The 26,944-nt window shown below is 34.1% G+C and overlaps 1 protein-coding gene across 7 annotated transcripts in view; it reads left to right on the forward strand.

The window, feature by feature from the left end:
* The first annotated feature begins 1,133 nt into the window (after nucleotides 1-1,133).
* LOC128227336 (neuronal membrane glycoprotein M6-a-like) overlaps nucleotides 1,134-26,944 on the forward strand; it is a 70,111-nt gene continuing 44,300 nt past the window's right edge. Inside the window, exon 1 of one of the 7 annotated variants that reach the window (XM_052937760.1) lies at nucleotides 1,134-1,385. In XM_052937760.1, the coding sequence (XP_052793720.1) occupies nucleotides 1,379-1,385 (7 nt within the window). In that variant the 5' untranslated portion in view covers nucleotides 1,134-1,378. Of the gene's footprint in view, nucleotides 1,386-8,427; nucleotides 8,579-13,696; nucleotides 14,225-16,652; nucleotides 16,690-20,262; nucleotides 20,417-22,459; nucleotides 22,497-22,755; nucleotides 22,968-26,944 lie in introns of those variants that run through there. The other 6 variants (XM_052937754.1, XM_052937756.1, XM_052937757.1 and 3 more) reach the window with 6 other exon arrangements.

The following is a 26,944-nucleotide window of genomic DNA, read 5'->3' on the forward strand; positions in this document are numbered from 1 at the left end:
CTTCTTTGTCGTATTTTTGTTTGGCTTCAAGCCATGCGTGGTGAAGTGCAGGCTAACAGGTACTCTCGATAGCTAACGTTAAACGATTTGGTTTCCCACTTGCATATAATGAGCTAAAACATAACAGGAATTCAAAACATAACCATGAGCCAACGTGAGCGACCGTTCGCCTTAGCCTGAACGCAAATCAGCCACTGCAGACGCGATGAAGTAGCAAGTTGGTTGCTGTTCGCGTGACAGGTTTACGCCGTTTCGCCTCGAAAAACCGTCAACATTAAAAAGAAGAAATCAACCACCATACTAAATTGATAACATTCGAAAGTATTGGTTTAACTAATCTTATGATAGTTTAATGCATTTACTATAACGTTTCTGTGAACCCAACCTTAAAGTGACACTCGTAATTAAAATCAATACATACACATGTATAACAAACATATTTTTTTGAGAAATATACCTATAACTTCTTACTAAATGATGCATTTTTGGAAAATATTAAGTACTAATAACATGATTGTAACCGTGTATTTAATAGCTGAAAACGCACAAATGTTAAATGATTGGTGGGTCCTAAAATATTTACAGTGATCAACTCTCATAAGGTATAAATACCTGTTATATGCACCTTTCTTTTAAATTAAACACGGTATCCTTCATAAGAACCATATGTATTTATTAATCCCTTTCGGTAAATTGAAACAATTGTATTAATTGTGGTACATCTTACATAATTTGTGAGTAAGAGTGCATCTTTAAAAGCTGTTAGAAAGATCGTTACAAATAATGTTTATATATATATTTATATATATATATATATATATATATATATATATATATATATATATATATATATACATATATATAATTGTATACCCGTCTGACCGAAACGGTTGACGGTGCTTTATGTCATAGCAATAACTCTTTGAAGTTTTATCACGCCCAGAATCAATGTGGAATAAAATAACCAGATTGTTAGTAAAAACGAAATATAAAGTTAATTGGTTTATATAAAGGCTCTATTCGTATATATATCCCTGATCGCAAAAAGCTCAAACGATCGGTGTCTATTGAACAAGCAGTTCTCCATGTGTTTACCTTTCTCCCAAAATATCTTCCCTGTATTATCGACATTGGGGATGAGGCGCATCCATCTCAAAATACTGTAAACCGGAGATTTGGTAATTCCGAAGTCTGGTCTGAGAATAGTTTTCCGTTTTGTAGGGTATTTTAGATGACATTTTGACAATAATGTTATAACTAGCATTCGTGAGACGGGAGCTGAAGTGTTTCTTAATCTGCAAGAGAGGAACATAAACTTTAGTCGCATTCCTTACTTATATTTTTTTTTATCAAATTATTGGAATACAGTGCCTACCAGATGTGCAGTAAGTGTATTTACTAATAATACTCTTAACCCTACCGAAGTTTAGTGTTTCAAGGAATTTTACTACATTAACATTTTTGAGTTTAATGGTCAGAGTATTTTCGTGGATTTCTATTTCAAATGCAATTATAATATAAAGTTAAACTAACATATATTGCAGATAATTATTACTTTTACGAACATATCTATTAGTTTGCTTAATAACATTTGAAATAATTGTCAGAAATAGCGATCTTTTAGCATTGCCGTTTGTACTCATATTCTCAGGTCACGTACTACGGCCTTTTTGTTGTTGTATACCTTTTATTCTATTTAGACATGTGGACATAAACAATATTTTGTAGACTGTTCTGAGTTCGATCATTGTTGACAATAGAAGTGTTATGCAAGTAGGTTTCTGGAACTCTTATTAAAACATGCATGTTTTGAACAGGTATAACGATTCCTAATTCATTAAATCTGATATGCGAAGTTTTCAGTACGAAGTAATAAATCGGTTGATGTTATATTGTTTACTGGCACGTTGTCAAGATCTCCATGCATTCTCAGGAGAGTTGTTGTGCACGGCTACAGGTGTTTATACGATTATCGTTAATACGAAAGTATGAAACCGGTCTGTGTAGGTGATCAGAGTAAACAAACTAGCTTCGCGACAGTCAGTGTTTCTTGCCTAACAATGTTGATTGCCCATTGATTACCATGAAAAAGTGGTTTATCTCATAACACCCGGCATGAAAATTGTTCTTGGAAAATTTATTCCATTCTCCCAGCTGTAAAAGTGAGATTGTTTAGCTTTCAATACTTTACAAATGTTAATGGTGCGTCTGTTGGCAAGCCTGAGAGAATGCTAACAAATAACTTGTACTATTTTAGTCTTACACGTTAACAGATGTATCGTTTTGACAACTTTTTTTTATTTTGGAATGAGCAAATTTTTGCAAACATGTCCGGAAACAAGTGATTTAAGAAGGCTGAGTAAAGAATAGATCGCAGTTTTTCATTTTTATGGTCGAACATTGATGTTATGGCTAAACGCGTCATTAACGCTTAAATATTATATTTAAATTTTCGACCGTTTCGAAAAAATGTATTTTGTTTTATTGTGAGTTATCTTATATATATGACTGAATTGAAGGCATTTATGACAAAATCACCTGATTCTGAGACAAAATTAAAACATTTGTTAACACTGTAAATCTGTTAGAGTGCAGATTTTAAGTAAACGACTGTTCTGTATATATAAAAAAATGCAAGCCAAATTCAGTTTTGTTTGCCAAAAATGTTTATACAACAAATGGTCCGAGGAAATTATTAGCTTGAGAGCCTGGGAATAAATAATTTGTGTTATTTTACTCTATAAGATATGAGATAAACGACTATTGTGTATAACTTAACAAAATATTGCCGACACAGTTTTTGTACCCAAAATGTTTACTCAACAAATAATCCGAGTAAAATATTACATGCATGATGTTTCGTTTGTGCAGCGAAGTGCCTAGGAGAAAGTGTATCAAGACGACTTGTCATCCAACTTTCTTCTGACAGGTCGTAGCCACGGGTCATCTAGCTCTTGGCTGGACAATTGTAGGCGGCAATTAAATACTAATTATGTACATTGTTTTCGAATATATCTGCCTGTTGTTGTAGTATGATTTGGTTGTTCAGACGATACCATAATTAATTGTCATTTACGTTACTAAACGTTTACCAAGGCCGCCGTTTTGATATCATTAAACTATTTATGGTAAAGGTAATACATTGCAGAATCAGTGATTTTTATTGCGCAGTCAATAAATAGCATATCTATATTATGGGACAGGTATCGGGAAGTGACAAAAGTGGCGATATTATTGCTTAATTGATTGATATAAGTGATTATTGTTAAGGTTACTATTTACTATGCCTTTCCGTGGATATTCAGTACAAAGACAGGCGAAGATGTACGTTACCGGGGAAATAGATAACGAATGTGAGTGATTATTAATATATTTTTTTTTAATTTGTTATCAAATTTATTGTTCATAGCTGACGAATTGAATAATTGTATAATCTAAACAAATAGAAACACATATGCTCTTTCACGTATTCATATCTTAGAGACATATGCTATAACACCTCTCTGACTAAAATGAGTTTGTATTGTATCCATACTTATTATGATTAGCACATTAAAGATAATAAAAAACCTAACTTTTTCAACTAAAACTAAAAGTTTATTTCTAAAAACCAAAGCAGAAACTTTTATTTGAAAAAAACAAGACATACAATTGCATACGCATACCTATGGAATGCAAATGATTCGAAATATTTAATTTATTAACAAAAGTATGCGACTTTTGAAGAATATATTGCTTTATTATTATTACTGCTTATTACTACATAGCATAATTACCGTACCAAAAAGGTGTCTATTTTTTGCAATTATTTCTACATAATTTGTGGCAATATTTTTTTTCCATTTTTTCCTGAAATTCAGTACTTTGTCATGGCAAAAAGATTTATGGCACACAGTTTGTTACAACAGCGGTTTATATGTGAAAACAAATCAGCCTCTTTTTTATAACATTAAAGAAACAAATATGTGTTTTATATCATTGCCCAGCTTCCCAGCATGCTTACTGGAGCAACATACTTGAGCTAATGATCTTTCAGACCTTCTTGATTTATTGTATCGTTCAGACCCCAGCGGGCGGGAACAAAAGAGCACTTTGATGTTGATCTTTTTACCTGTAACAAACCAAAATCAACAAATACATTTTTGCAATCAATCATATCTGGCTTGTGTTATTTTCTCTCTCTATTTTCCATACACTAAAATGAACAATTGAGAGTTCCACACACATTTTACAGATACTGCCCGTTTTTAAGAAAAATCATGTACACAAGTGACGATGCGCATGATAAATCAGATACAATGTATAAGCAATCTGGGAATATGCATATAATTTTGTTTTATATAATTACAACACACATAGTCTATCATACTTATATTTAAAAATGTCATAAATAAATTAACACTGCACAAAATGACTAAATGTCGATAAACAGTTGCAAAAATATCATCGGGTCATGTTTCTGTTAGTTCTATTGCTGTCGATTGTTTAGAAGCAGCAGGCATCTTATCACCCGTATTTGTTCGTCTGGAAAGGTCACAACTCCGCGGAATGCCTGGTAATAGATGGCTGTAAAATTTGATATACTGCTATATTTGGTCGATAGATGTTGCCTCTTCAAATTTCCATACAGTCATATCTTATATGAAAATTAAAAGTATTTAGATTGACTTTGAACACGCCATATTAGTTCTGGAGTATGCTTTTTTTAAATCTGGTATGATGAGTCCATTGGTTGTATATGGTTAAGTCTTGTTCCCGCTTTTGGAGTTATATTGGGATGTTACTTGTTATGTACAAATACGAGCTGATGTTTGGCCTCGAAGGAATATTTCGTAAGTTGTGGTTTCAGAGGCGGTATATCATTGCAGATGACAAACAAGACTTTAATAATATAAACGATGACAGAGTTGAAAGAAAAGAAACAAATCTATGAACTTGTAAAAGCAATATTTATAAAGAAGCATAACGCTAATCACATACTGTTTTTAATAATTTTATATACGTGCTACTTCTTTGTAATAAGCTTTACAGTTTATACACAAGACAATCATTTTGAATCAAGATCATCAGTTACATATGCCATTAATGTCTCGCATATACGTCATCGGGAACAGGACAAGTGGGTGTAGATGACAGCGGAATGTCTATAGGAATTCCAAATAAACTCCTTTTTTATTTTGGATGAACATGATGTTGATTCAGCAAGTGATTGGATTTTGAAAAGTTAAAATCAAAACCTAACATTTATGTCCTCAGCGTTGAGTACATGTTGGGAACGGTTTCAAAATATGTATAACAAAAAGGAGATCCGTTTAATTATAATCCTGTTTGGTATACAAAATATTCTGTGTTTTATATTTTCGTCACCCGTCAATATTAATTGTTTAATATACATGGAACTGGAAAACAACATGCATACTTTTTCACTTCTTCAAAATATCAATATGTCCGACATCACAAATGTTCACAACTAACATCCAAATGTTAACAGGGCGCCGAAATTTGATTACAAGCAAATGATCGTCATTAGTGCAATTTACTGGTGCTAGGATGCGAAGTTCACCATGGAACAAACCATAAGGACTATTAGAGGACATTGGTTCATAAATATTTGATGGAAGCTTTTGAGAGAACAGTTTTTGTGTATGGAAGTCGTGAATGCAGTAAATGTTCCAACGATTCCAAGTCATGCAAAGGAAATACAAATAAGAATAGACGTTTAGAATTGCAACAACTGTTGCAAGATAAACATAAAATGTAATAACTGCTCTATGGAGTCTGTGTGTACAAAGTGTTACGCTTTCAAACGTAACAGTAAGCACTGGTGCCCGGGTGAAATCAAACAGGTCCTCTCAATAACTTCCAGATTCTGATATAACATAAGATGTTTTGTTCTGGGTTGGAATAATAAGATGTTCACGTACATTATTAAATGATAGTATTGCTAAAATGACTTCATTTTTAGAGGGACACATAGCGACGCTATATGACAGTATTCAGAACGAAACCTTTGCACAAGTATCTGTTTTGATAAAGGAGTGCACGTCCAAATTCTGTGAGAACATAACGCGCGATAAACTTACTGCATCGACCGTCAACGTCATTATGATATTTACAGTGTCTAAAAGGTAGTTCTTTGGAAGGTTGTTCAATCCGTTTCGGTAAAGGATTTATCGCATTTTGTTTTGTTTTTGTGCTGTAGTAAACATCGCACTTCATGGAATTTGCTCGGTTGTCCTGCTGCGAAAAATAAGTATCTCTAAAATAAATGTTCATTAAAAATTAGCAGTTTCTTCTACAATTTGTTCTAAAAAATGTAACACGAAGGACTAGGCGAATGTCCACATTGAGTAATTTACTCGACCAAAATGCCTCAGAGTAGACACTGATAGTCACTGGATTGTCACTGGAGCGATGTCAAGAATTTCGATTATGAAAATCGGAAATGGGACCTATCCATGCTACCTGGTTCCTACGTGTTGTGATTTGTACTTGTTTTTTTTTTCTGATTTTGACGGCTTCTCTTACTCAAACAGGTTTCAATAACTTGCACATCACATGTTTATCAAATTACGAAAGAATAACCTTATCGAATAAGTAACGATCTCATTCACCTAATTAATGTACAATAACCAATATGACATTTTGACATTGATTAAAGCAACCTCTAATATGTTTCGCTACTTCAAATACATTCCGCTATTAATAATACATATGTTATTTATTCGATTTAAACCATCATTAATTAACAACGAATAATTTCGAGAGTTCTACACACATTTCACAGCATGTATCAGCTTATTAAAACAGAAACCATATCAATAATTTCAGAAGTGAAATGCCCGATTCTAAAAGAGATGAAAATGAAAACACGCCAATGTAATTCATATACATGACACAGCTGAAGTTAAAATGTAAAGGTGATTCTTGCTAGCGTCGAAATTGTTTAAAATCAGTTCTCGATCAAACAACACCATGATAATGTCATGAAGATAACCTGAATAACCACGTCGTATGTTGAAGTATCGGGGATCGTCGTTAATTGTTGAGAAGCAACGGGCGTCTTATCACCTGTATTAATTGTGCTGGTCTGAAATTGTAAATGGCTGTAAGATTTAATCGATCAAAGTTGCGTTCTTTAAACGTGCCTTAGAGCTTGACTGTGAGTCGTTTTGAAGTGATTTATTTTGTGTCCTTTTTGCTTTAGGATACAACTAGGCGGTAAGACTGTTTGAAATCACAGTGAATTCCTGTAAAATTCACAGAGATGAACTGAATTAAATTAAGATTTTCATTGTTCATTATAACCTTAAATACTAAATCAAATTTGTCAGTGTAAAATTAGTCAAACACTATACAGGAGTTTCGGAAACGAGCTCATTCGATGTCTGAATGTCTCTGAGTCTTATTTAGCCTATTTAGTATAAGTCCCGCACGTCGTACTGCCTCACTGTGTATGTTTTTTCAAAGGTAGCAATTATGGGTCGGGGTCGTCCGTTTGACGACGGTTGACTCGGTCTTTCAACATGGTTGACTTTGGTGAAATTCATACTTGCGACGTCGACGAGACTCTGGCTAGATACTTCATGAACGCTAAACTAGTTATGTATATACGGAGCACTACTCGGTGGACTCATTCATTTTTTTCTCTGCCGGTGTGGTCGGTCCATTTCGGCCTTGCAGGGCCTCATCCATACTAAATATAATCAGGTCGTTTTACATGAGCCTGCATTGCAAACAGAAGTACCTTGATTTTAAGTATGCGTTTTGATGGGAATACGTGTTCATTTTGGAATGCAACTCAGTGTTTTGTGTGTTCAGATCAGTTATTTGTTCTTGTATATTTCTTTTCCTGGATATAAAATCACATACAATTCCATTGAATTTTTGACTGAAAATCTCTACTTTTGATAACCATGACGACAATGATTTGTTTAAATCCAGAACGACTTCAAACTTTGATTTCAAGTTAGTGATATCTTTTTCTAACGGCAAAAGTCGTATCATACTGCTTTCCATTGTAATGAGACGAGAGTTTATCTCTTTAAAAGTTAGTGAACACTTCCTTCTTGAATCTGTGTTTACTGTAGTTACCCCCACCCTTTTCCTGGTGGTTGGCCTTCTTTGTCTAGGTCGAGTATTTGGGGTTTCTTTTCCCGTGCCGGGGTCAAGTTCATATATGTAACACGTTTTCACTTTTTAAATTAATCAAGTTTTCAGGATCATTGTTGTTTTAGCAAATGTTGGCTGTAGGTTGAAAACAGACAAGAGAGACACACAGAGACCCGGTTGATACAGTCCGGAGATCAGGCTAAATCAAAATCGTTTGTTTGTACACTTTTCTGCGAAACGGATCTAAGTCATCAACGTCACTTTAGTTTGCATATTTTACTTGATACTTGATATATAGTTCATATCGATATCAGCGGCTTTTGTTGAGAGACGATTCACTATAGTACTATAATTTTGATAATTTTTAAAGAGCGTTTAAAATTTGAATTTTCTACTATGCCTTTCCGCGGATATTTAGTGAATAGACATTCCAAAAAATACGGTGACTCGGAAATAGAAAGCGCATGTGAGTGATTATTACTATAACTAAATAAATAGTTTTTTACTCATAACTGACAAATTGATTTTTTTTGTACAATCTAAAATTATAGAGAGCCCGATTTTGTTTAAATACCTTTTGCACGTATATTATTAGATACATAAATTATCATATGTTTTAAAGTATACATGATTTTGTATTGAATCCACACATTAATTGAGTATTACTTCTAAGATAAAAAAAAATACTAAACAAGACAAAAACTAAACATGTATTTCTAACATCTACTTTAGCTATTTTTATTTGAAATATCCATACTGTTTTTCGAGGACATACACATACCCATACCCATGGAATGCAGATGATTCCACATGTTGCCAACTATGTGACTTTTCTAGACTATATTGTTTTATTATTACTACTTATTATAAATACATATTATAATAAATACCGAACCAATAAGGTAGGTATCCATTTTTTGCAATACTTTCTACATAATTGGGACAAATAGAATTTATTTTTATTTCCCGCCATGTTTTTATGATTTCGGCACATTACCAGAGCAAAAAAGGTCTATGGCACACTGCATGTTACAATTGTGGTTTATAACTGAAAATATAACAGCCTCTTTTTTAAAACATTAAGCAACAAATATTTGTTTTATACCTTTGCCCAGCATGCTTCCTTGAGCAACAAACTTGAGTTTATGATCTTTCCGACCTTCTTCATTTATTGATCTTTCCGACCTTCTTCATTTATTGATCTTTCCGACCTTCTTCATTTATTGCATCATTCAGACCCTAGCGGGCGGGAACGAAAGAGCACTTTAATGGTGATCTTTTCACCCGTACATACCGAAAACAACAAATTCTTTTCGCAATCAATCAAATATGACTTTTATCTGTTATTTTCCCCTCTCTTGTATTCCATACAATATCCAAAATGAAGAATTCAGAAACCTTTACACATTTGATAGGTAATGCTCGTTTTTTTTTCAGAAAAAAAAATGTGCAAAAGTGCGCATGATAAATCAGATATAAGCCATTAGGGTGCATGCGTATTATTATATTTAATATAATTATACACAACAAATAGCGTATTATAGTCATATTTAAATAATGACCATTTGGCTGGGTGGCGCAGTCACTTCTATCTCATGTCACTTATGACATTTAAACACAATTTTCCCGATGGCGGGCAGACCTTGATATAAACTCGAATTGTGTTGTTGCTGTTAGTTCACTTGTCGCTGACTGTTGAGAAGTAGCGGACGTCTTAAAACCCGTTTTTGTCCGTCTACCAAGGTCACAACCCTGCTTAAATGCTTTGTGATAGATTTGTTGTAATATTTAATATACTGCAATACTGGTCGATACATTTTGCTTTGTATCTCCGTACAATGGTATGGTGAGTCTATTATTAAGTAATGTTTTCGCTTTGGGAGTTTTATTTCAGGGGTTGTTTCTTGTTGTGTAAAAATAACAATTGTGGTCGAAAAAATACTTTCGGTTCGGTTACCCAGCCCTTTCTGCGAAATAGACGCCGCGCCTAAAGATTTTATAGACCGTAAATTTTCAAAAAAAATAAATAAAAAAATATTTTTATAAGTATGTGATTTTATATGTTGTTTAAATCAACATATAAAGCTGTATACAAATTTTACTTTAACATTTTTATTACATTTTCCCATTGATGACAATTCTTACATAAAGAAAAATACCTACCTACCCTGCTTCTTTTTGAAAAGGATTTAATCTTTACCATACTTTTTTTGCCTGATGTTTTACCTATTTGAGAGGTGGTGTATAATTGCAGATTACAAACTAGCATGATGACAGAGAAGAAAGAAAAGAAACAAATATACGAAATCTATAAAGAAACGAGTTTGTAGTAATAAATAGTTTATTACATAATGCATACCACATAGTGTTTTAATCACTCTACGTACGTGCTGTTTCATTGTCATAGGCTTTACTGGTTATGTACCAGACAGACATTTCGAATCGAGATAATTAGTTACATAACCTAAATGATCTTTAAGCAGCACACTTAATTAATGTCTAGAATACACGTAATCTTAAACAAAACAAGTGGATGCAGATGAAAGCGGAATGTCTATAGGAATTCCTAAAAAATGCATTTATTTTGGCTAAACATGATGTTGATTCAGCAAGTGACTGGTCTTTGAAAACAGTTTATATGAAAAGCTATCGATTGTTTAATAAACATGTTATTAGAAAACAACATGTATAGTTTTCTCTACAAACTATCTGAACGCATGTAGATTGAAATAATTATTAAACAGACAACACGAATATTCATAACCAACTTCCGAATGACCGTAAAATCTCCAAGCTTAATCATGTTAACATGGTCGTCATTAGTGCAAATCATGGCTACCTAATAAGGGAGTATTAGAGTACATCGGATCATAAATATTTGATGGTCCAAGCTTTTGAGAGAACACATTTTGTTTAAGTAGTGAATGAAGTATATACTTAAACGATTTCAATTCATGCAATTGAAATGCAAACGAAAATACACGCTTAGAAATGCAACAATTGTTGCCAGATTCACATAAAATGTTAAGATTGCTCTATGGAGATTGTGCTCACAAATTGTTACAAACATAGCAATAAGCACTCAGATGCCTTTGCCTTTGCATCTGAGTGAAATCAAATTGATCCTTTGTTATAAACAGCCCTCTCGACAATTTTCTGATTCTAATATAACTTCACATCGTGTTTTTGTTCCGTATTGAGTAATTACATGTTCTCATACACTATTAAATGATTATCGGATATTATTTTGATTTTCATTTGCTATACATGAGTCCATTGTTCAAATGGGATTGCTTATTTAACTCATCTTTGATAAAACACATAGCGACGCTATTTGACAGCATTCAGAACGGAACCTTGGTGCAAGGCTGTGTTTTGATAAAGGAGTGCACGTCCAAATTCTGCGAGGGCCATTTCAAATTATATAACAATCTTAAAAGGTACGCATGAGGGCAATCAGTGTTGACACTTTTTCGCCCAAATCAAATAGTGACCCATTAATATAACGTCAAGTTCTGATATAAGGAACGTATCACACAGAAACAAGATTTGGAAATATCATCGCCAATTGTTGTTGTTCTATGATAATAATGATATTACATGATTATTGGTCGAATCATATTCTCATACAAATGATGCAGTGAATATTGCATAGGATGTGGAATAGGTTGCTATAAATGACCACTTACTTAAGATAAGACTGTCTTTTAATTTGTAGTTGTCAGGAATAAAAAAAAGTTAAATCAGATGGCAGTTTTCTGAACGGAACGTTGGTTGTAATCATGATCTGTTCTGATAAAGAAATATGCTGCAACATTCTGCATGTACCTAAATATCTTACTTCATTGGCCTGGGACAGGGAATTTGTTCGGTCAGTACTTAGTTGTTGTGAAGTATTTGAAAAAAATGCTTAAATACTACAATAAATAATCAAATACTGAAATAACGTATTTGAACTGGAGATCAGAAATACATTGATTTCTAGTAATAAGCGTCATTGCAAACTTAATCCAATCAAATAAGGAGTATCGGAAACGAGCTCTTAATAACTATGATTGTTTAAAAGTTGAATAATTTTATTTCCTCGGTGACGATTTTTTCCAGAAAGTTAGATAGATCATCTTTTACTGGTAAACACAACGAGAAAAACGCTTAAATTCTATACACATTGTTTTTGGTGTAATACAGTCTTGCTATGATTTTCGTCCTTTCGGGTCGTGCTGACCAATTAGCTGACGATATAGAAATAGAGGGAGACGGCTGAGCAATTGCTGGCCGTAAAGATTTAGAAGGAAATTGTTACTAGTGAAAAGAAAGTAGTATGAAGAGTTATTTTATGTTTCATTGTGTTTTGTTAGTTTGTTTAATATTAATTTTATAATGATATTTTATTAAAAATATATATTTGTATATTTTATAAGAGCGTTTATTTACGCGCCATAAGTTACCTGGCATACTACCTTCACGGTCGATTATCATAGTCTTATCTAATGTTCTCAAGACGTTAGTTCCTGTTGGTCATATATATATATATATATATACTCCCTACATTAAATTTATTAATACAGCCCATGCTGTTCCATTCCTTTTTATTGGTGCAATTTTTCTGTATTAAAAAATACCTGTTAAGTCAAACATGATATTCCTTTCAAAAAGCTGCACTGACTCTGGAACTACGTAACAGCAATTACACCAAACTGTCGAGCATTCAAACCATTCGAACACTTGTCATTCCGCTGGTTTACCACGGCCAAGTATTTTTTAAAGATATTTCTTGTTTGGATTTGTTATGAAGACATTTGATTCGTATGTTGTGGACATGCACACAGTATAATACATATCCGGCGTTAATTATTATGAACGCATGTAAAACATTATATCAGTGATTATGGTCGCTTATCTGTAGTTGTCGCTAATACTTCTATGCTCAGAAATAAATTTCACATGCAAATCCAAAATGGCATAACCAAAATATTGTACAAATAAACAAAACTTTAAAATACTATAAGGGTTTTGCTCTGTATGGTACGGATTCGGGCTAACTGTCTAAGAATTTGGTGAATGATTTCTCTATTAAAATGACATTAAATAATTATTATTGTTTTCTTGATATCGAATGTGGACATGTTTGCATTGAATTGCCTATCCGTTGAACCAATACATAAACATAATCCCTGCTTATTAACCCGATTGGTAGGCCAAACTCAACTCTCACAGGGGTTTTCCTGTTTTATATTTCGCTACCCGAAAACACTCGTTTGTTAGATATAGCAATTAAAACAGCATGCTTCATATCTGCTTTTCCCACTTCTACAACATATCTGAACGCACAAGTGAATAATTGCTTAACAAATATCTTCATAATCAAATACTGAATGATCGTAAACTAAATGCTATCACTTGTTTCGATGGATACCAATATTTGATAACAAACAAATGGTCGTCATTAGTACAATTTACTGGTGCTAGGATGGACCGTTTATCAATGACCATTATCATAATGAACTAATAAACATAACTGCATCGGATCATAAATATGTGAAGGAAGCTTTGAGGAGAACTCGTTTTGTGTATGGAACTTTGGAGTATGGAACTTTGGAGTATGGTAGTAGTGAATGCAGTTAATTTTACAACGATTTCAGTAATTACAATTAAAATATAAATAGGAATAGACGTTTAGAAATGCAACAAATGCCAGAAAAGCATAAACTGTAGACATTGCTGTGCAGAGGTTGCCAAGTTACGCTAAGGAACATAGCAATTATCACTGGTGCCTATTCGTTTTTGTTTTTGCAATAGCAGGTGAGATAAATCAAATTCTCTTACGTTAGGAACCGTGCACTGGACAAATTCCAGATATTTATCATCGCAATATCGTTTGTTCTATTATGGAATAATCATATTTTTACTGAAATCTTTCAATGATAATCGGATCGTTGGCTGAAGAAGACCAGACTGCACCTTTACCTCAGCTTTAAGACGTTTCATTAGATGACAGTATTCAGAACGTAACTTTGGTGCAAGTGTTTGTTTTGATTAAGGAATGCACGTCCAAATTCTGCATGTCCACAGAAATCTTACTCCACTGGCATGGGACTTCGAATTTGGTACGGTAAGTACTTTTGTATCTGAACAACTTTAGTGAGCATACAGACACTCATAAAAGAAGTTAGGTTAATTAGGTTGGCGCCGGTTCAATGTTGACTGAAATCAGTGCACGCCCCAAATTGCTGATGTCACCCTCATGATGATACTCACGTATATTAACAACTATCGTCTTCATATAAGGGTTTTAGAGAATGTCTGTGGAATAGGTATTTGACATGTTTACTACTATGTTTTAATTGAGTAGTAAAGTGGATTTTATGCAGTCGATGCAACATGGGCACAAGGCAAAGATAAAGAGGTTATTACATCTGGGTCTCAAACAAATTTGAAAAAAAACACCTTTACACAAATTATACAGAACAGAAAAAGTTGTTGCGCTTGATTTTGTGCAGGAGCTTAAATCATAGATTGTTTGTGTGGACGGGGCTCGTTCCTAGAAACATTTAACTTTTAAACTTTTGCGTTGCTAGAGGAGAATTTGCTGACCTTTTAGGGTTGTTTTGTGTTTACTTCACGACTGTCATACCCTTTCTTATATCCGAACCTTGAGATGAATTCATTCCTCCCAACCAAAACATCAATGTTGTGTTGTTCACAAATTACCAAAGTAATAGCCAGTTATAGTCAACTGTAACCAGTTAAAGTCATTTCTCCTTTAAAGTGACCAAGTTAATCAGGAAAACAGTCAAATGTTTGCACACAAGCAAATTTCGCTGTGACCAAACTAAGACAGCATTTAAGTGAAACTCTCTTCTGGTATCGGGCATAGTTCATTTGTCGATAACTGTTTAGAAGCAGCGGGTATCTTATTACCCGTATTTGTCAGGCTGACAATGTCACAACGCTGCTTAAATGCGTGGTACCAGATGGATGTACTCTTAAACAAACTGCATGTCCTTGTCGATAAAAGTTTTATTCTCTATATCGATATGATAGTTGTTATATATGTTCCTTGTCTCCATTACAAAGACAAAATTATGTTTTCAGCTAATCAGTTGACAATCTTATGAGCCATCCGTTTACGTGGACTATGGTGGTTAAATGTAGTATTGTTAGTTGGTTTTGTATATTTTGATTCCGCTTTAATGAAGGATAATACCCATGACATACTATGCTTTCAACCATACCAAACAAGGCATGCATGCTTTTTCAAATTTGTTTAGTAGTAAATCGAGTTTTATAACGCGGATAAGTGGACAATATATTACCAGCCAGTTTTAATTAGCAACGAGGGCAGAGAAGAAACAACCAGAAAGCATTAAATACAAAAGCTAAGTATTTGCTATAGGCGTCGACAAAACAAGAAGCTCTTTATGAGAGCAATTTTGTTTGAAAAATGTGAGAAAGTTTTATTGTATGCAAAAATAGTACATGGTTGCTGATGATATTACGTGCAGAATTGCTATTTTGAGATCGAACATAAGCAAGCCTGCACTGATTCACAAATTCTTTGGATCAATTAATAAACGGATTCCTTGATTATTACCTATTTGCTGGATCAAAAGATAACTCTCGTAGGCTTAACCGTTTATTACACCACCCGCAAATATGGTTCGTTAAATAAAACTACTAAATCAACGTGCATCATATAGGCTTTTGTCACACCTACAACATATCTAGACGCAAGTTGTTGGGAAATAATTGCCTAACTGACAGCCCAAATCTTCATAATCAACTCCTGAATGGTTGTAAACTAGTCGATATCACTTGTTTCACAGGATGCCAAGATTTGATTACAAACAAACGTTCGTCATTAGTACAATTTCCTGATGCTATGGAATGTCCAACATTGACCATTATCATCATCACAATATAAAGACAGGACTGTCAGACTCTACAAGGAATCATACATATTTTATGGAAGCTCGTGGGAAACTATTTTTGTGTAGGAAATTTGGATTACGGGAGTGCACATGGAAAACCAACTGTTCCCTCTCATGCACTAATAATATAAATAATCTATATGTGTAGAACATGCAGCCTATGTAACTTATGACGAATCATCGAAATATCATTGCTCTGAAGTGTGCACTTATATTGTCTCGCTGACAACCATGCAATCAGATATATTTCGTCCGAATACATTACCAGCCTAGATATATAACGGCATATTTTGATGTTCTTGTGTGAGGAATGTATCGCGAAATATTCCAGAATCGGAAATGTCATCGCCGAAATTGTTTTTGTCCTATGAAAACAATGTCTCTGGATTGAATAGTTATGTTCTAATAGAAATCATTCACTGACTATTGAATGCGATTTGGAATAATAAGCAATGAATGGCCACACGCTTAAAATCAAACATCATTTACTCGAAACTGTCAGGAATACATTTATGTGAATCCCAGTCAGCAGTTTTCTAAGCGTAACTTTGGTGCAAATAATTGTCGTGATAAAGGAATACACTACCTCATTCTGCATGTACTCATATACCCCTGTTCCTGGGAATGGGACAGAGAATTTGGTACGGTAAGTATTTTGTTGCTAGTATGTGTTTTAATAGCTTTAGTGATAAGAGGGGTAATGCCATCAGATAGTTAATGTACTGAAAACCCCGCTTTTGTCACTGTCATACTGTCGATGAAGAACTGTGAAAGGTGTTTTGATATTTTTGATTGAGTAATATATCTTACCGTTCAAAATCGAGGTAACATTGATACATGCAAAGTGTTACATCACTGGTGCTCAAAGATGTAGTACCCGGAATGAGTAACGTCATATAAGGTAGAAAGGTTTGTGAGTAACGTAGGACTTATATAATAGTTGTTATCTGTTTAAAACGTAGCTACCAAGCACATGTGCATTTTCTACTTATCAGATAGGTACAATGCTGAGGTAATACCCTCGATAGCTCAACGCAACTTCTAATAACTGAACTGAAAATGATCATCTAATCATTACAAGATTAGATATTTAGATGTGTTTTACGGTGGCACTTGATATAAAGTTCTCACAGGTAACCTAAAAGTAATTATCTTTTTTCACGTTCTTGATATACATTTGTATCATCATTGTTATATCCAGACCCTAACAAAAAGGATAAGAATATAACTTTGATTTTGTTCAACTCCATCGTTTATTACTAAAGAAGTAGTTTGGTTTCAATCCACACTTTACTGCCTGTTCAGGTTTTTCAGAAACTATAACAATGACAAGAAAAATACATAATTCATTATAGCATAGATGAAATAGAGTACATGTATAGATTATTGATATAAATTACACAATTAAAATGTGTAATCGACAATTTCAAATCACTTCAAAAAAGAAGCAACCCTATGATTTAATATGCATGTTGCAGTACTCTCTATCTACGCTTTAGTATCAGTGATTGTCGTTGACTGTTCAGATGTTATGAGTGTCTTATCCCCCGTATTTGTCCGTATTACAGTGTCACAACACTGCTTAATGCTTGGTAACAGATTGCTGTTCGATTTTATACACTGCAATTCTTAGCAAGGTCGATAGCTCGTGCTTTCTAAAACCTTCGTATATTAAAGTTGCTTTATCCATTCTTTTATTACCATATCGAAATATAATTGTATCTAGTGAGATTTAAACTGTGCTTAGCTAACTTTCTTAAGTCTGGACTGTGATGGTCAGAATCTGGTATGGTGAGTCTTTCTTTTTTGCTTGTAGAATAGAATCTCCGATACGTTTTTTTTTGTTTTTAATATCGCGGCATGCCTTGAAGAACCTTATTACAATAATTATGGTTGATTACTTGTTTTCAAAATTTTTATGTAGAAATTTTGCGCCGTATGTCGCGGAAAGATGATCTATAAAATACCCATCCAGTGTTTATTAACAATAAGGAAAAACGAAGAAAAATGAACAATGTATGTGTTACAACTATAAATGTGCATCAACACTTTCATTTGGCACAAGATGGTTTAAATGAAACAGTCGGAGAATGCCTTTATGTGTGCACAAATAACACATGTTTTGTATTGAATTATTAATGTTTATTTGAGATTTACCATTGGTAAGTTTACATTGATTTGCAAATTCGTTGGACGAACAAACAAACACATCCTCTGGTTATTATTCGAATTTGAAGAAATAGCTAAATTTCCTTTTTTTATATTCCAGACTCGCATACATTGATTGTAAAATATAACTAGTAAATTAACATGCTTCATACCTGCTTTTTGTACTTACTACACCATATCTTAACGAAAGCAGATTTGTATAAACTGCTTAAAATCAACAGAAATCATCATAATCAAATATGTAGAATATTTTAACAGGACAAACTATCACTTTTTTCACAGGATGGTGCTCTGTGGACAATCTGTGCATACATTGTTACAAAAACAAGTATGGCTTTAAAATTGCAATAGCTAATGAGGCAAGCCAAAATGTTCCGATGGTAAAAAGCGTGTTCTGTGATTTTAGCCATCTGTTATTGTTCTATTATGAAATGATCACATGCACATCGTTATCATAATGATTATCGGATTTAATGTGGAGTTTCGTAGGCGTTACTTCCACTGTCTGTGAATCAGACTACTCTGGTTCTCGTAGTGCTAAAAAATTGCACGAAGTGACTCTATAGATGGCAGTTATCCGGACGACACTTTGGTGCAAAGCAGTATTTTGTTTTGATTAAGGGATACACATCAACATTCTGCATGTACACACATATCTTAATCACATGGCATGCATTTTAAAGAAAATTTGGTACAGTTAGTTCTTCTGTGCTGTTAAATATACGTATGAGCAGATTTGGCTTCAATGCAAACATTCTTATTGAAGTTTGGCTCAGGTCAAGTATTTACTGGGTGCAGCTGCAGGGTGGAGATAATGACACCCTCCTATTACCTGCAGATCCTGACTTCACAAAAGTTGTATTTTACAGGTTTACTTACATTTGTGTTTGAGTGAGGTGCATATTTGATCTCATGGAGTTAAGGCAACATTGTTACGTGTAAATGATTGTGTCAATCCAATTAAAACAAAGATATGGTTCTAAAAATTATCTTAAGATCAACACGTTTTAGCATATTTTTGAATTACTTGCTTAAGCTTGATTTTACAAAACAAAAATATATTTTTTTCCGATGATCTTTAAAGCTAACACTTTACAATTCTCCAAATTTTATAACATTACACACTTTATACTGAAACAAAAACATAGTGTACTAGATTCTATGATAAAAGCTTACGACTGCCCGAGAAGTTGGTGCCTGACCCGAGAAGCATTTTACATTGAAACGTTGCCGTGCTAGATGTTGGTGATTAGGAAGTCGTTGAGAGTTGTTTCAAGTATCTGTTTACTTCATCCTGTTATGCCAATAAGATATGTCAATGCAAAGTATAGTTGTAATGTTTATATATATAACACTTAACTAAATTGTTCATGTATTTTTTTCTGTTCTATTCTGTTCTTTATGACTGTCATGCACAAGCGTTGTCAAATTTTGAAATGAGAACGTTACTGAGAGCCAAAACACCAATAACTAAATGAATGACTGTTCATCTCAACATTATTAGGTTGCAGAAGTAGATATGTATTTACAGTTAATCTCGTAACCAGTCTCAAAATTGACGATTCACAATAAACGACTTAGATGTTGATCTTTCAACCTGTGTGTAAGCCGCTACTACAGTAATCCAACGATCAATCATACCTGTAACATTCTCAGTTATTATCGTTGATCGTCAATACCGAGTGCTACGCACGCACTGTTAGTGCAATTTGTTCCGAAATATTACATCAGTATTAAAGTAAAACGTAACATGATACATAATTACTTGAATGGTATTTGAGTAGTATTGCTATTTTACAAGCTTATGGGTTGTATTTTACAATAACCAAGCCATTCGTAAACATTACGCATAAATCAAATACCAGAACAAAACAAGTAACGCTATGAATGAACGTTGATAATTTATAAAGATGTATCGGGTCTTGTCACTGTAAGTTCATTTGTCGCTGACTGCTGAGAAGCAGCTATCACACGTACTTGTCCGTCTGCCAATGTCACAACTCTGCTTAAGTGTTTGGTAACATATTGCTGTAATATTTGATACACTGCACTACCTGGTCGATAAAAGTCGGTTTCTAAAATCTCAGTATAAGTTGCTATATCTATTCTTTGATTTCTGTATATTTTTGTTTACATCTATAGCAAGTTTTGAACCTTGATGAACGAACTACTCTAGTTCTGGACCATGGTGGATAAAATTTCCGGTATGTTGTTTTGTTGTTTTTATTGTTATTGTTTTGTTTCCACATTGTTTGTTTTCACTTTAATGTAGGTTACTGCTACTACTGTAGAAATTCGAGCAGTGGTCAGTATAATATCAACCAGTGTTAAATTACAACCCTTTCAATAGATGTTTCTCACCTATTTAAGAAGTTGTAATCATTATAAGTTTTCAGAAATACATGTTTTACATACCAAAGTGAATAAACAAATCATTGTTCAGGTTACAAAACTATAAGTTAAAGTACATTCATAAACATTTCGTTTGGTACAAGTACAGAAGGAAGCGAATGATATCGATTTGCCGAATAATACAGAGGATTATTTATACATGTACAACTAAGCAGATGATTGTTGATGCTATTATAGCATACGTTTTTTTTAGGTCGACTGCATGTTTGAACCAATAGATAAACAGATCCCCTGGTTATTAACCTCTTTGCTAGATCAAAAGACAATGATATCATGTGGCTAAACTCTGCCCCTCTGTATATTGCAACACCTGCAAATATCGTTTGTTGAAAATAACTTACTAACATCATGCAGAAATTATCTGTTTGGTTTTTTACACTTCTACAACATTTCTGAATTGGTTTGAAACACATGCTTAACTAATTCACCAGTCAATAGTAGCCACGCCTTCCCAACCTAGGTCAGATACTTTGACTTTCGGAACAGCCAAGCCCGGGTGAAATACTCGCCCTGTGGGAACGAACTGCAGGTAAAATCCCCGCCAAATGCCCCCGCACACCAGGGACCTTAAGTAAGGCCAATCCACCACTATTTTTGGCGCGAAGACAAAACCACCGCATTCACCCGGCACTGCTGGGCCACCTGGATGGTAAACACACGGCCCATATCCCCGGCTATCCCCGGTATACCCCCGGATCTGGGGGCCGTGGTTACAGTTGACTGGTGCATAACAACAGATATATTCACAACCAACTTTCTTATGACCGTAAACTCTCGAAGGTTAATCATGTGAACATTAAGCTAATATTTGATTACAAACAAATGATGGTCATTAGTACAATTTACCGGCGCTAGGATGGAACGTCCACCATAGACCATTATCATAATCACGTTATAAAGATAGAGCTATTAGACTCTGTATCGGATCATAAATATATGATGAAAGCTTTAGGAAACCGTGTTTTGTGTTGAAAATTTGGAGTACAGACATTGTGAATATATTCCAAATATTCCAACTCATGCACTGTACCTATAAATAATATAGACGTTTTGAATTGCAACTTATGCTGCTGTTTGTGCATTAACTCTGATGAAAACGTGAGCAAAAACTCCTCCGAGTGCGTACATGGCAATCAGTGCAGCTGCATGATTGTATGATGTTGATATTTATACTGATAACAGTTCTGGTGCTGTGATTTAAAGAAATGTGTCGTGACAAATCCTAATTCTGGAAAAATCATCGCTATTTGTTATAACGTTAAGATGGAAGTATCACATTCGCATAGAAACCATGCAATGCATAGCGTATAGTTTAAGTGTTGGAATAAATGCATAAGTGATCATATGCTACGAATCTGAGTGCACATTTAAGTGTTCCTGAATAATTGCCATTAAAGCTTCACACTCACAGATTGAATGTTTTGACAACTTTTTTATTTTTTGTCTGTGATCGAGCCAATTTTTGCGAAAATCTATGGAAACCAGTTATATAAGTCTGATGAGAAAAAAATAGATCGCAGATTTTTACATTTAAGTTCAAAATTGATGTTGAATGCATATTTCATGAACCGTTAGTAACGGTTTAAGCCATAAAACATTAATTTTCGAACAGAAGTATGAAAATCTACGATCTGATTTTTGCCAGCAATCTAATATCATTGGTTTGCAGATATTAACGCAAAAAATTGCTCTTTTTAAGACAAAAAAATAAATAAAAAAAGTTGTAAAATCGGTATATCTGTGAGAGTGCAACTTTAAGGACACACTTGTCAGCGCAAGTATGAGACTAAATATCTCTTGACAATATACACCATAGTTTTGCATGTGCCAAAGTTCCTCGCTTCCCTATCATGGGACAGAGAATATGGTATGGTACGTATGTTATTTCTTTTTTGATTACGTGTCCATGATTAAACGATACATTTCCTTATTAAGACAAATACATCATGCACTTAACATTTTAGTTCCGAGAGCTTGTTTCGCATCTATTTGTGTTGAGGTTTTGTTTAAGTGTCAGCCACTTGAGATACTATAAGGACTTTAACAGAAAAGCCATAGGAATTCTTAGGGGAATGCAGCTGTATAAAAAAGTAATATTCCTTATTTTCACTGTGACAATTATTGTTTTATTTTCGTATTTAATTTCATATAGAGTATAATTTAAAAAAAAAATATGGATGAATTACTAAAGACAAATATACTTAATAATATATAAAGAACTTATTTGCGACTGATAAATTCAACTGTATTTTACATAAATCATATACATATATACATGAATAGAAAGTTCATGTAGGGAACATAAAGATATGGGAATATATTCGATATGGATGAGTTACTTGGGTATGTACAATTATGTTCGTGTACTAGATAAAACAATGGCCAATAAAGCACTTGAATGCAGCGTTATGCTTTTAGAAGTTTCTTTTTATTTTATAGAACCTTACTAAGATTCTGTATTTGTAATTATTTTATATACCGTGAGCAAATCACGGGTGTTGATTGCTGATTGCAGAGTATATCAGAGAATCTAGAGTTTGATCCCCTGTACTGAGTATTATGAAGAAATGGCGTTTTGTTCCTGATGTGTTTTACTTTATTCTATCTTCGTAGACAGCTAATAAGCGTGCCGTACAATCAAGTTAGAGTCAAACCCCGTTGGCTCGAACTCGCTTGGTTCGAATTCCTCGTTGGCTCGAAATGGATGTAACGTATCGATTTCATTATAATGAATGTAAGCATTCCCGATTGGCTCGAATTTTCCGAGGCTCGAGGTATTTTCGCCGGTACGTAGGAGTTCGAGCCAACGGGGGTTCGATTGTACCTTTATTTTTCAGTTTTCAAACTTGAACGTTTGCAAACAAATATGTTCATACTTGTCTAATATACTACACGAAACCTATAATGTAATGCATTAACGCAATCAGACAGTTCATGGTCCTTGTTAAATAGCTAAGGTTTGATGGATTTGGCACAAGTCCCTCGTTGCAGTGTTTAGTCTCAAGATGATGCACGCCTGTTGTTGCAGACTGCTTATGCCAATTACGCCCTCGTTAATCTGCCCTTTCTGTCTTAGCGATCGACAGCAACGTAGTTTGAAGAATGTGTCTGGAAAATCGTTTCTTGACAGTTTTACTAATCTGTCAGATTGAGTAATATATTCGATCTCAGATTAATCAAATGTTTAGACAATGCAAATTGCACACAGAAAGGTAAAGACCTGGAGATGCTTCTGCTTAATATATCGAGAAGATTTTTTAAAGATTGCTGGTTATATACGTGCATTTGTAGGCACTGACATCGTGTGCTTTTCTACGGATGATTGTGTCTTTTTGTACTGCGTTCTCGTTATTATTACATTGTTAACGCCCATATACATGTTAGATTGTTTTCGATGGAAAATGCCCGAGGAGTTCCGAATGCTGCAATGCGTTTGTCTATATACACTTATTTTACGTACCGATACACCAAGGGGAAGTCATCGTTGCCAACATGATTAAAGCTAATTCTACGGTTATATCCCGTCTACCTGAATGCGATTACCTTTATTTTTCAACCACTATTGCGAAGTATTGATAACCCAGCTATTAGGATCACATAAGAGTGTGTGTAGATGAATATGTTCTGGACAGTATTTACATTAAAACATGTCAATCACAAGTTGGACATTTCAATTGTATAACTCATATAAAATATTGACTTACAATTTATTTATTTTGAATCAATCAGAGTGTACATTTCTATCAATAAGTGTGTACATTCCATCAATTAATGTGTACATTTCTATCAATGAGAGTGTACATTTCTATCAATAAGAGTGTACATTTCATCAATTAATGTGTACATTTCTATCAATGAGAGTGTACATTTCTATCAATAAGAGTGTACATTTCATCAATTAATGTGTACATTTCATCAATTAATGTGTACATTTCATCAATTAATGTGTACATTTCTATCAATGAGAGTGTACATTTCTATCAATGAGAGTGCAAATTTCATCAATTAATGTGTACATTTCATCAATTAATGTGTACATTTTATCAATGAGAGTGTACATTTCTCTCAATGAGAGTGCACATTTCTATCAATAAGTGTGTACATTTCATCAATTAATGTGTACATTTTTATCAATTATGAACTGAGCAACATTAAAATAATCTCAAATTATATAAAGAACAAAAATAATGGCACATCGCAGGTGATTTATGGAACACAAGCCCACTAGTTTCCGTGAGACGTTTTCATTTAAGCATCGATTTCTACGTCAAACATGGCGAGTAACTAATTAGTAAGACCTAAAGTAAGGCGTGTTTTGTGAATATGTATGCCTTAGCCAAAATGTTACCAGTACATGTTAAACTTAAACGAATTATTTCTGATTGTTTTGGAAATAAGTTTATAGGGTTAAATTAAGAAAACCTACATACGATACCAATGATATAAAAGACAAATAAATTACTACAAGGAGCAAAACTCAGATGGCGAATGCAATATGTTTTATTTGGAGTAGAAGAAAATTCCTTCGATCAGCAGTTTCGGTCTGTTCACATAAAGTATAAGGAATAACAACAAACAAATCATAGGAAATGTCACAATGTATTCCACTCGGTCAAGAAATGTCTTAGTGAGACTAGCAGCGAAATAATTACAGTACCAGTGAGTGGCCTCGTTTGATGTAGAAATCGATGTTAAAGTGAAAACGTCACATGAAAGTTAATGGGTTGGTGTTTCTTAAATCACCTGGGATTTACTACAATTCATTTTTAATTACTTTAAAGCTAACTTTGATTTTGCTAAAATTGATAATTGATAACTGTTATGGTGTGAATTGCTGCCGGAAACAATGATGGCAAATCGATGCTCTAATTTGTTTTTGAGATTTATCTCTACCAGCAAAGCTGCATTTATTCATCTGAACGATTGAGGTTGGTTCTCCTTCTTTGGATCAGGCATGTGGTTATATCAGAAATCCCGATGAATGGACCACATCAATAACATTATTTGAACAGTTGTTGTTTTGTTGTGTTTGTCTTTTTCGCGTTGTTCGAAAATGATTCCATATTCAAACCAGTACCTTTTGAAAACGACAAAACATACTGTCTATGAATCAATAATCGTTGGCAGTGGTGAACAATAATACTGTATGCTTACTTTCATGATGAAAACCATACAAAATATTCATTTCTCATATGTATTGCATTCAGTTTTAATCAAATTGATAATGGGTTGCTTGTCCGATATCATGATGATCTCTACCTTGATGGATTCTCGAATTGGCAAAATAATACTGTACTACAATATTCATTTCTCATATGTATTGCATTCAGTTTTAATCAAATTTAAGTGTATGGACAAGTTTGATGTAAAGTACTCATAAACATGTTAACACCCCAGTAAACACCAGTTTCGCTGAACTCTCCAAGGCGGTAAGCCCCAACATTTGTTAATGAATATATTTTGATATATATAGGTGTCCCTCGTTTAGTGTATGTTACCCTAACCGTGTGCCTCGTAACAGGGTCTTTGTGAAGTTGTTTGTCTCTCGTTTAGTGTATGTTACCCTAACCGTCTGACTCGTAACAGGGTCTTTGTGAAGATGTTTGTCTCTCGTTTAGTGTATGTCACCCTAACCGTGTGTCTCGTAACAGGGTCTTTGTGAAGTTGTTTGTCTCTCGTTTAGTGTATGTTACCCTAACCGTGTGACTCGTTACAGGGTCTTTGTGAAGATGTTTGTCTCTCGTTTAGTGTATGTTACCCTAACCGTATGACTCGTTACAGGGTCTTTGTGAAGATGTTTGTCTCTCGTTTAGTGTATGTTACCCTAACCGTGTGCCTCGTAACAGGGTCTTTGTGAAGAAGTTTGTCTCTCGTTTAGTGTATGTTACCCTAACCGTGTGACTCGTTACAGGGTCTTTGTGAAGATGTTTGTCTCTCGTTTAGTGTATGTTACCCTAACCGTGTGCCTCGTAACAGGGTCTTTGTGAAGATGTTTGTCTCTCGTTAAGTGTATGTTACCCTAACCGTGTGCCTCGTAACAGGGTCTTTGTGAAGATGTTTGTCTCTCGTTTAGTGTATGTTACCCTAACCGTGTGTCTCGTAACAGGGTCTTTGTGAAGATGTTTGTCTCTCGTTAAGTGTATGTTACCCTAACCGTGTGACTCGTTACAGGGTCTTTGTGAAGATGTTTGTCTCTCGTTTAGTGTATGTTACCCTAACCGTGTGTCTCGTAACAGGGTCTTTGTGAAGATATTTGTCTCTCGTTAAGTGTATGTTTTGCCTCGTAACAGGGTCTTTGTGAAGATGTTTGTCTCTCGTTT

Source organism: Mya arenaria, chromosome 3, assembly GCF_026914265.1.
Source record: "Mya arenaria isolate MELC-2E11 chromosome 3, ASM2691426v1".
NCBI classification, from domain to species: Eukaryota; Metazoa; Mollusca; class Bivalvia; order Myida; family Myidae; genus Mya; species Mya arenaria.